At 42.5% G+C, this 11,669-nt stretch overlaps 1 protein-coding gene and 1 pseudogene across 1 annotated transcript in view; one reads left to right on the top strand and one right to left on the bottom strand.

Annotated features, from left to right (window-relative positions):
• The first annotated feature begins 3,960 nt into the window (after positions 1–3,960).
• Positions 3,961–11,669, top strand: part of LOC112264629 (delta-type opioid receptor-like) — a 26,369-nt gene continuing 18,660 nt past the window's right edge. Inside the window, exon 1 of the mRNA XM_024441363.2 lies at positions 3,961–4,544. Within this exon, the coding sequence (XP_024297131.1) occupies positions 4,300–4,544 (245 nt within the window). The 5' untranslated portion in view covers positions 3,961–4,299. The remainder of the gene's footprint in view (positions 4,545–11,669) is intronic.
• LOC112265772 overlaps positions 6,326–11,669 on the bottom strand; it is a 6,354-nt pseudogene continuing 1,010 nt past the window's right edge.

Genomic DNA, 11,669 nt, shown 5'->3' with positions numbered 1-11,669 from the left:
ACAAAACAAACATGATAACTTTATATTGCCATTGTTTTCATTTTAGTATACCTTCAAAAAGTTACTCTATATTTTTATTACCAATCACTGTTGGATATTCATTTCTTCTTCAATATTTAATACATTTCTATTATTTTAAGAATCATATGTAATGCTTTGGAGGGATCAATATGTATTAACTTGAAAATGTATCACTAAACCAGTTAGGCACATTTGGGCAGACTTGATACATTTTGAACAGAAATGCACTGGTTCATTGGATCAGTCTAAAACTTTGCACATACACTGCTGTCATCTAGTGGCCAAAATCGAAATTGTGCCTAAACTGAAATAATACATTGTGAACTTTCTCTTGCATTTCAAAGATGATGAAAAAAAGTATATATACATATATATATTTTTTATTTTATTATCTTTTACCAGATCTAATGTGTTGTTCTCCTACATTAATTTGACATTTCCACATACTTCAAAGTGTTTCCTTTCAAATGGTTTCAAGAATATGCATATTCATGCTTCAGGTCCTGAGCTACAGGCAGTTAGATTTGGGTAGGTCATTTTAGGCAAAAATTGGGGGAAAAAGGGTCCGATCTTTAAGCGGTTGGGACCTCCCAAATGAAGCAAGGCCTGGTCATTTTGTTTGTGTTTACCCTATGATTTTTGCTACACACATGCCAGCACCCACACAGAACCCACCTGTTAATGAATATTTGTTGGTGGTTAATACTCCGTTTGATTTAGAAGTGAGGGGTCTTTTTATTTCGTTTGGTGGGTTTATCACAAGTTAGAAAGGATGCTGTACACCAATGAAAGTTTCTATTGTCAGAGTTTTGGTTGCAAAAATTCTCTTGATTAGAAGAAATATACTGAAAAACCCAATGTAAACCCGATACACAAAATGTTTGAAATATCTTGAAATAATGTCTGAAGTACAGGAAAACAAAAACTTCTTAACCTCTCTAGGGTAGGGGGCAGCATTCGGAATTTTGGATGAAAAGCATGCCCAAATTTAACGGCCTGCTACTCGCGCCCAGAAGATATGATATGCATATAACTGGATAGAAAACACTCTAAAGTTTCTAAAACTGTTAAAATAGTGTCTGTGAGTATAACAAAACTGATTTAGGATAGTACCTTCTTCAATAGGAGAGAGAAAACGCTGCTGGCACCCAGCCATCCAATGAAGCGATGTGATCTTTCTCGCTCATTTTTCAAAATAAAAGCCTGAAACTAAGTCTAAAGACTGTTCACAACATGTGGAAGCCATAGGAAAAAGAATCTGGTTGATATCCCTTTAAATGAAGTGAAGGCAGGCAATGGAACAGAGCTTTCAAGAAAAACAGCACTTCCGGGTTGGATTTTCGCCTGTAATATCAGTTCTGTTATACTCACAGACAATATTTTGACCGCTTTGGAAACTTTAGAGTGTTTTCTATCCTAATCTGACAATTCTATGCATATTCTAGATTCTGGGCCTGAGAAATAGGCAGTTTAATTTGTGTACGTTTTTCATCCAAACATCAAAATTCTGCCCCCTACACTCAACAGCTTAAACAACAGGGTTATATATTTTGACTAAGTTGATGTCCCAGGGACAGTTAGTGAAAAACATAGGTCAATGCAACCCAATTGTGGTAAAAAAAAGATATGGAAACAATGGTTAACGTTGAGATATTTATTCACCTCTGAATCTACAGAACCCTTGTGTATGTGTGTATTTTTGATATTCACTCCCATTAATAGAAGTATAACCTTTATTATGATTATAGCATTACCATACTAATTGGATTGCACAACCCAGAATGAAGGGTTTGAAATTATGAAGTCTGTTTTTTGTGTGTGTTGATTTCCCTTACTTTAACAGGAGTATAGGATATTTTGATATAGAAGCTAAAATCTAAATTCTTACATTAAAATATAATGATTATTATCACACAAGTGATAAGAGGATGGAATGTAATGGGAATTTTAATGTTTGTGCTTTTCTTATAACTAATATCTGTGTTCTATTCATATGCTGTTCTATAAGCCAATTTCTGTGTTCATGCAAGTGGCTGACTGAATGAATCCTTACTATCAGTAGCTGCAATTTGGCAGTACGCCCATGACCTTATTTTGAGAACGAACTAAAGATATCTCAATTTCAATGTCTCAGCTTAGAGAGAAGGAGCCTCGTGAGGTGTTGGTCTGTCGCATGTTATGAACCAGTATTGTTTAGTCACATGAATGAAACAAAACGGTAATGATGAATTAATTATGCTAAATTATGCAAATATAATGTGGCTGTATATAAGACAACTGCTGGGACTGCCCAGGCAGAGCTCCTAATTGACATGCGTACAATGGTGCATTGAGTTGGTTGAAACCTCTCCAACACAGTGACAATAAACAATGATTCATTTAAGATTGACTTTGGGTGGACCCGTATACAAATTCCCACGACATGTGATCGGGTTGTTTTGATGTAATGTTTTACAATTGGGATTTATCTCTGCCCCATCAACCAATGTGGTTGTGACACTTAGGATCAGAGATGATTAAGGGGATATCTAGGCGCATCATCAACGTAGGCACATCATTACTGTGTTTGCATCCAAAAATGACACCCTATCACCTATATAGTGCACTACTTTTGTGCACTACCCATAGAGCTCTGGTCAAAGTAGGGCCCTATATAGGGTATTGATTGCCATGTAAGATTCAACCTGTGTGAACTCCAAAGGTCCATGAAGCTTATATTACTAATAATGAACTGGACCTCTAAGCCCTGCGGGCAGAAGAGTGCTGTATATTTCCTGAAGGGTTTAGCTGTGTGTGAACAAGAGCTTGTATAGCCACTTTACATAGCAAGAAATGAAGGGCCATTATGGAGCCTGGTAAAGTGGAAAGTAATGAGGAGAAGGACTCAGAGAAAAGTAATCAACACAGTAGGAGAGGAATCAATTAAATTATGAAATGAAGAAAGTGAGTGGGAGAGAGAGAGGGGGAGAGGTAAGAAGCGAGTGAGAGAAATAGAGAAAAAACTAGCGACACAGAAACTAAAAGAAAGACAAGAACATCTGTACCTCTCTCTGATATAAAATATTACGCTCTGAGTCATTTGCATCAATCTAGTGTCCAAATACTGGTACCGTAGCATATCAAGTCTCGTAGCTCTGCTAGCTCTATCAATCTCAAGCTTTGAAACACAGGTAGTACATATACCGTGCCTTCGGAAAGTATTCAGAACCCTGTAATGTAACAAAATGTGGAAAATATCAAGAGGTCTGAAACTTTCCGAAATCACTGTATGAGCCATGTTACAATTCCCACCAAGAGGGTTAACCCTATTGTCCCAATGGTAGGGTGATGGGGTAGTATTCCACAGGTGATATTCATCTGAGAAATATCAATGATTATAAAGAACATTAGCAAATGTAGGCTATCTAATGAGGGGCAGTTTCTCCACAAGCATTTTCCATTAAGATTAAAATTGCCACATCAAAACCAGCTGAGGCACCGTTCAATTCCTATTTAGGTTATTTTATCCATGTGCTTGCCAAGCACCAAGCCTAGAACTACACATCTAGACAAAGGCTAATTCTATCACTAATAGGCCTAGGCCCCCCAGTATTATTTCATTCAAAGTACTGCATTTGGTTATTTATTCAAATAAACTTGCATCATCATGTTATTGTCTGTGAACAATATGTTTATCATGTGTTCTGTCGCATAGTCTACGATAAGTGTAGATATTAATTGGCTTCTTCAGTTCAGCTGAATAGGCTAAAACAATTATCAGCCAACAATGCACAACTTTGATCTCGAAGTAAAAGGTTGGTTATAAGAAATCACATGCAGGACCGGATGGGGGGTAACATAAGGCGTTTGGAGAGCGAGACAAATCACCATGTGCACCTTTTCCACTAATGGCTACCGTCAACACCACACAGACCGATCCTCCTGAGAACAGGACTCCTCTCTTTCAACTGGACACATGAAGGAACAGTTATTGGATCATCATTTTCTGTGAAATCTAAACAGTAGTGAAAACACTTTTGCTTTCTTATTTTTTGGGTAGTAAAGTCTGTCATCATTCTGTTAATCAGGATCGACCGTTTGGTGAGACAGACTAACCGACAAACTCGCCCTTTGGTGCGTAAGGATAAGTACACACCTTCCAACCAATAAAACGCCCAGTAGGCGAAACAAAAGCGCAAGTCGTGCCCTCCTAGCCGACCAGTAGTGCTTGGTGAAGTTTTCAGCACCACGAACCAGAGAACAGAGACAGTCACAGACGCGGGCGACAATAGTATAACCATGGAGCCATCCACTGCCCCCGGTGCTGAACCGGCTGATTTCGAGTTGTACTCGGTGATTCCATCCAATGTCACCTACCCGGACGACGAGATGGGGTTCGAGCCCAAGGGAGGAAACTACACCCATCAGCTCCCGGTTCAGAGCGCCTCCAATATTATAGTAGCCATCTCCATCACGGCGCTCTACTCCGTTATCTGCGTTGTGGGATTGCTCGGGAATGTCCTTGTGATGTACGGTGTGGTGAGGTAAGGGCTTTCTACTGGAACTCTACTTAGCCTACTATCATTGTTGACAACTTACTTTTGATATTGTATGCCTATTATTGTCCGTATAAAAATGTGTGAATGCATATCCTTTTGGGGAAATGCATGATAGAAAAAGTACTTTTCTCCCAAAAACGTTTAGGCTATAAAGGAATCGTTTATTTCGTATGGAAATTCAGTTTTTTTTTATAGTACAATGTTTTATGTGTGCCTCACCATGTTAGCTAAGCATAACGATGATTTGTCAAATGTAAGCACAGAAAGTCAATCTTCGGTGACTTGAAGTTGCTACACTGTATTATACATTGTTTGGCAAAAAAATATATACTAATACTTTGCTTTCGTTCAACGATGATACATTTCTGCTGGTGAAACAGTGAACCAATGTTTACTCGCGCTTGAGAACCAAAGGAAAGATATGGAGTCTGGTGGAGTGTGTGTGCGTTTGTGTGTGTGTGCGCGCCTACTAGCCTACGTGCATGCTTCGGACTCGCTTTCATATTTCACATGCAGTCGTCGCGCGCGCGTGCGCGCGCGCACACACACACACACACACACACACACACACACACACACACACAGCATATGGCTGGAGAGCTGGGCCAGGTCAAGCAGGGAAGTCTCTTTTACCTCCATCTCTAGCTGGTAAATATGACGGCTTTCTTTCGTTTGATTTAGTTTGAAGTGAAAGGATTATACTTAACATAATCCTCAAATTGGGCTAGCTTTAAAACATATTTTATTTGAAATGCTCCAACTTTACAGACATTAAGATCAACATGATTCAAATTGCAATTACTGCCATTAGTATTGGCTATTCCCGATCTGCACCCTCCCTTAATTGAAATAGTATTGATGTCAGTGATGTGGTTACTGTTTACATGACCTTACCATGCTGAGTGTACACTTAAGGAGAATAATTATGCCCACATAACTAAACTGCTTGAACCACTGCACCACAGGCGACTCCCTCTGACATGTTTAAAGACATGGCAGGCCATGGCCAAACTTTGGGGACTGAACCCTCACAGTGTACTAAACTGAACCCTATTAGTCTACTAAACTGTCTGGCATTATAAGACAGTGAGTGTCAAGTCTAGTAAACTGGATGTCCAGTCTAATGCACTTACTTCCTCTTCTTCCTCTACTAATAGCTTTATTGCCCACTGCAGTCAGACATTATAGAACAGTGACCAGTCTAGTAGCTCTGAATCCACTAATAGCTTTAGGATTGTGGTCAATTCGGATTTGTTTTATTTAATTCAATTCCAACAATGAATTTGAATTGAATTGGCTAAATCCCACAGGAAGCAGAATTTGAATTGAAGGAAGTATAATTGGATTAAAACCAATTAAAACAAATTCAACTAAGATGTGAAACATGAGTCTCATTCATTTAAAAAATATTTTATCAAAAGGTTATGCCACTTATTAAAGCAAAGAATAGACATACCATTTCAAATATTAATTAGATGATAACTCAACGATGTCAAGCAGTATTTTTCTTTGTCATGAGATGTTAGATTGTTCCCTTCCATACTGCAGTGTTTAACCTAATGCATTCTGGCATTTTTCTTTCTTTGTAACATTTTGAACATTAAGGGAATAATGGATAATTATAGACAACCCACAACCCAATTGTAGAATATTTCCAGACCAATATAATTATTTACAATTATTTTACGAGAATGAGTTTTGAAAATGAAAATGTTCAACCTTATGTTAAGCGGAGTGAAACAGGGGAACCCAAGAGCAGACTCAGATTAGGAAACTGAGATGAAGTAACTGAGGTATTTATTGAAAAACAGGGGGAAGATGGAGTGCAGGCCAGGGGAAGCTCGGGTGGGTTGCAGGGAACCATATGCGGAGGCTGAGGCTGGAGCGAGAGGGGTTTGGATAGGGTAAGCAGGTCTGGAGGGGAATCCAAGGGAGTAGTAGAGTGGGGAATCCAGGAGAGGATGACGAGACGTGGAACTGTGGAGAGGGACCACAGTCAGAGTGGGCGGAACTGTAGTGGAGAGGAAAACAGCGCCAGGCAAAGAAAACAGGCACAACAGGCTCTAACAGTAACAAACGGCTAGAAGCATAGACTGACTGAGCAGAGATTACGATCTGGCAGCGTGGAAGTGGCAGGGCTGAGTATTTGACGAGGTCTTGATTATGGAACAGGTTACAGCTGGTGGGGATCTGCTCTGACTCCAGCACACCTGTCTCCGCCCATACAATCACACACACACACTGAGAGAGAGAGTACTGAGGGAGTGGCAGCAGATCAAGGAGACACAGAATTAGCAGTAGAGGGCATTGTAAGAGCAGATGGGACACCTTATGCTAAATGGTATTGTAATCTTACATGATTTTCCATTTAAATTTTACACAGAAACCAAACCGGCCGTGTGCGTGCGCCATCGTGCGCCATCGTGCTCCATTGTGCGCCATCGTGCATAAATGTATTTTGTCTCCCCACACCAAATGCGATCACAACACGCAGGTTAAAATATCAGGTTTATATGAGGAGATGGGAGAGGCAAGACTTGCAGCGCGATCTACATCAAAAATAGAACTGACTTCTGTTTTAGCCCTTGGCAACGCAGACGCTCGTTGGCGCGCGCGAGCAGTGTGGGTGCAATAATTGAATAATATAGATTTCTAACTTAATTTTGCAATGCTCGCGCACGCGACACGAGCGGTGTAGTCAGCCTGTCAGTCATTTAGCAGACGCTCTTAAGTGCCTTGCTCAAGTGCACACAACCTTTCGGTTACTGGCCCAACGCTCTTAACCACTAGGCTACCTGGCACCCCTATTTAGCCTCAATTTTGCAATAAAACATCCAGGGTTGACATACTCATCCAGATTAAATTAGAATAAAAATATAATTTATACTCTTGTTGTTTACGATTCACGTCACACCCCTCCTCCACAGATACAGGTCCCCTCAGGTCCAGGCTCTCCTCAGCTGTCTTCATACGGATGGCCAACCTGCTGTCAGAAACCTGGCTCTTCTTCACAGCACTCACCAGCTGTAAAAAGTTGTTCAGATTCACCTGTCCGTTCTTGTTGAGGTCCATTTCGTCAAGGATTCCTTGGCGAGCGTTCTCATCAATCTGGACACTGATGTTCTGTAAGACCCTCTGAACGTCCACTGTGGTGATGAAGCCTTTGCCATCTTTGTCAAACTTTTGGAACTGTTTTGTGTACTTTGCCACTTCCTTTGCACCCAGTGTGATCTCTAGGGTCCCGGTCAGCTGCACAGAGCGGGACCTGTAACCCATCTCAAGGTACAGGAACTTCTTAGCAGCTTCCAGATCCTCAGTCCTCTTTTCTTCACCACTAGTCCAACATCATACCCATGATCACTATGATGCGTGGCAGAGCCTCATCAGCAGCCTACACGTTGAGGAAACCCAGCTGTGTGTGTACAGGCATACTCCTCACCTTACTCTCAATGTAAAGGAATTTCAGAGACCAGTCTCTTCCATACGGTGGGCCACCTCTTCCCAGTGACCCGTGCCATCTTGGCCACTTCAAATGTTTTCCCCCGTTGTAGTGGCAAATCGGCTCAAATATGACGCACTCAAGAACTTTGTAAAAATCAATATAGACTTTTAATACAACAGTATCATAAGCCGGAGCGGTCCGCGGAACACACACACTTTTTCAGAGCCCCCGCTCTGAGTTATACACCTACCATATAAGTCCCTCCCATATGCAAATTAAGTTACATCCCAATCTGTGCTTCCTGCTTGTTCAGCCCAATAACGCCCCCATCTGCTTTCCATTAGATCCTAATGGTGGCAAGACCCTTGCTTTGACCCTTCACTCAGCTTAATGCGTTCTCCTGTTTGTGTGTTATCTAGGGTCAGCAGACTATGTGTCTCTTCCGTTTTTAGCATGCTCGGCTATACTAAAAATACTATACATTCCTCTATGCTATAGGCTTGCTTTGTCCCTGCACTTAGCTCAATGTGTGTCTTTATCTTGGATCAGCAGACTGTGGGTCTCCCCTGTCATTCCTTCAGCGTCTTCATGTCCTAAGGATATGTGAGTCATTCCTATAATCCATCAGTTGGTCATTTGGCTGACCCCCTCCTTCGTATATCCCTCTGACCTTTGTATGTCCAGCCATTTCTAGGCGTCTATGTGTCTGCATTACTTTAGTGTTCCCAGCTGTTCCATACTCCCATGGTCCCACTCTGGCTTCCTGTCCTATACAATAGACAATGTACCCTACCAGAATGGCAAATGCATCCCTCTTTTATATAGAACAGTATATTTATCCATATATGTACCTAATTTCTCCCACACCGTACATCGCTGCCAAGTGCTGAGCAACCTCGTTCTCTAGGCCGTAGTCCTGCACCAGTCGAATGTACAAGGTGGGGGTCCAGTCTTGGCCCCATTCCAGCATCAGGCCCACTGTCTTACTGGGCCCACCCCCAGCCTGTGGCATGCACCCGCTGCGTCCAGGGTCTCCAACATAATGTTGACAAAATCAAATCAATTTTATTTGTCACATGCGCCAAATGCAACAGGTATAGACCTTACAGTGAAATGCTTAAGTACAAGCCCCTAACCAATGATGCAGTTTTAAGAAAATACCTACCAAATTAAAATTAAGTAACATAAGAAAAACAAATAATTAAAGAGCAGCGAATAACAATAGCAGGGCTATATACAGGGGGTACCGGTACAGAGTCAATGTGTGGGGGCACCGGTGTTAAGGTAATTATGTACATGCAGGTAGGGTTGTTAAAGTGGCTATGCATAGATAATAACGGAGAGTAGTAGCAGTGTGGGGGATGCAAATAGTCTGGGTAGCCATTTGATTAGCTGTTCAGGAGTCTTATTTTTTTAACCTTTATTTAACTAGGCAAGTCAGTTAAGAACAAATACTTATTTTCAATGACAGCCTAGGAACAGTGGGTTAACTGCCTTGTTCAGGGGTAGAACAACATATTTTAACCTTGTCAGCTTGGTGATTTGATCTTGCAACCTTGAGGTTACTAGTCAAACACTAAACACTAGGTTACCTGCCACCCCGTATGGTTTGGGGGTAGAAGCTGTTTAGAAGCCTCTTGGACCTAAACTTGGCGCTCCGATACTGCTTGCCGTGTGGTAGCAGGGAGAACAGTCTATGACTGGGGTGGCTGGAGTCTTTTACGATTTTTAGGGCCTTCCTCTGACACCGCCTGGTATAGAGGTCCTGGATGGCAGGAAGCTTGGCCCCGGTGATGTACTGGGCCGTACGCACTATCCTCTGCCATACCAGGCAGTGATGCAACCCGTCAGGATGCTCTCGATGGTGCAGATGTAAAATCTTTTGAGGATCTGGGGACCCATGCCAAATCTTTTCAGTCTCCTGAGGGGGAATAGGTTTTGTCGTACCCTCTTTACGACTGTCTTGGTGTGCTTGGACCATGTTAGTTTGTTGTTGATGTGGACGCCAAGGAACTTGAAGCTCTCAAACTGCTCTACTACAGCTCTGTCAATGAGAATGGGGGCATGCCCGGTCCACTTTTTCCTGTAGTCCAAAATCATTTCCTTTGTCTTGATTACATTGAGGGAGAGGTTGTTGTCCTTGCACCACATGGTCAGGTCTCTGACCTCCTGCCTATGGGCTGTCTCATCATTGTCGGTGATCAGGCCTACTACTGTTGTGTCATCAGCAAACTTTATGATGGTGTTGGAGTTGTGCCTGGCCATGCAGTCATGACTGAACAGGAAGTACAGGAGGGGACTGAGCACGCACCCCTGAGGGGCCCCCGTGTTGAGGATTAGCGTGGTGGATTTTTTGTTACCTACCCTTACCACCTGGGGTGGCCCGTCAGGAAGTCTAGGATCCAGTTGCAGAGGGAGCTGTTTAGTCACAGGGTCCTTAGCTTAATTAATGATGAGCTTTGAGGGCACTATGTTGTTGAACGTTGAGCTGCAGTCAATGAATAGCATTCCCACATAGGTGTTTTGTCCAGGTGTGAAGGGCAGGGTGGAGTGCAGTAGAGACTGCATCATCTGTGGATCTGTCGGTGTGGTATGCAAATTGTAGTGGGTCTAGGGTTTCTAGGATAATGGTGTTGATGTGAGCCATGACCAGCCTATCAAAGCATTTCATGGCTACAGATGTGAGTGCTACGGGTCGGTAGTCATTTAGGCAGGCTACCTTAGTGTTGTGTGGTGGTATATAGACAGCTACGGGAAAAAAACAGATGAAAACTCTTTGAGTAAATAGTGAGGTCTTCAGCTTATCATAAGATACTCCACCTCAGGCGAGCAAATCTTTTAGACTTCCTTCAATATCGTGCACCAACTGTTGTTTACATAAATGCAATGGCCCCCGCCCCGTGTCTTACCAGAGGCTGCTGTTCTGTCTTTCTGATAGAGTGTATAACCCGCCAACTCTATGTTCTTAATGTTGTCGTTCATTCACGACTCGTGAAGCATAAAAACAGTTTTTAATGTCCCGTTGGTAGGATATACGTGCTTTCAGTTCGTCCCATTTATTTTCTAGCGATTGAACGTTAGCTTGCAGAACGGAGGGCAAGGGCAGGTTAGCCACTCGTCACCTGGTCCTCACAAGGCACCCTGATCTTTTGCCTCAGAATCGCCGTTTCCTTCTCCAGCGAGTCACGTGGACCAGGGCCTGGTCGGATGTCAAAAGTATATCCCTCGCGTCCGACTCATTGAAGAAAAACTCTTGTTCAGTTTGAGGTGAGCAATCCCTGTTCTGATGTTTAGGAGTTATTTTCGTCACAGGAGATGGGAGCAGCAACATTATGTACAAAACAAGTTACGAACAACGCCAAAAAAATTGCATGATTGATTGAGGGCCGATAAGACGGCAGCCCTACCCTCCTGCAATGGTGACCAGGCCACTGTAGATCCTGCAGATAGACTGAGTGTCTTTAGAGTTGGGCTCAGTGACCAGAGGATGGATACCAATCTACACTGCCAGGACGTTTCCTCTCCTCTCGTCTCCTTTCTATATCAGGGCTGAGGTACAATAGTTGCAGACTTCGTTCAGAATGAAGTTGATGTCTTCCTCTCTGGGGATGGTGTAGGCAGTGATGTCAGTGGGCGTGTCCGTCGTCCTTGATGGTCATCATCTCCCA

The sequence above is a fragment of the Oncorhynchus tshawytscha genome, linkage group LG13 (genome assembly GCF_018296145.1).
Source record: "Oncorhynchus tshawytscha isolate Ot180627B linkage group LG13, Otsh_v2.0, whole genome shotgun sequence".
Taxonomy (NCBI): domain Eukaryota; kingdom Metazoa; phylum Chordata; class Actinopteri; order Salmoniformes; family Salmonidae; genus Oncorhynchus; species Oncorhynchus tshawytscha.
The sequence above is the reverse complement of the archived record's forward strand: the minus strand, read 5'-3'. Positions and strand labels throughout refer to the sequence as shown.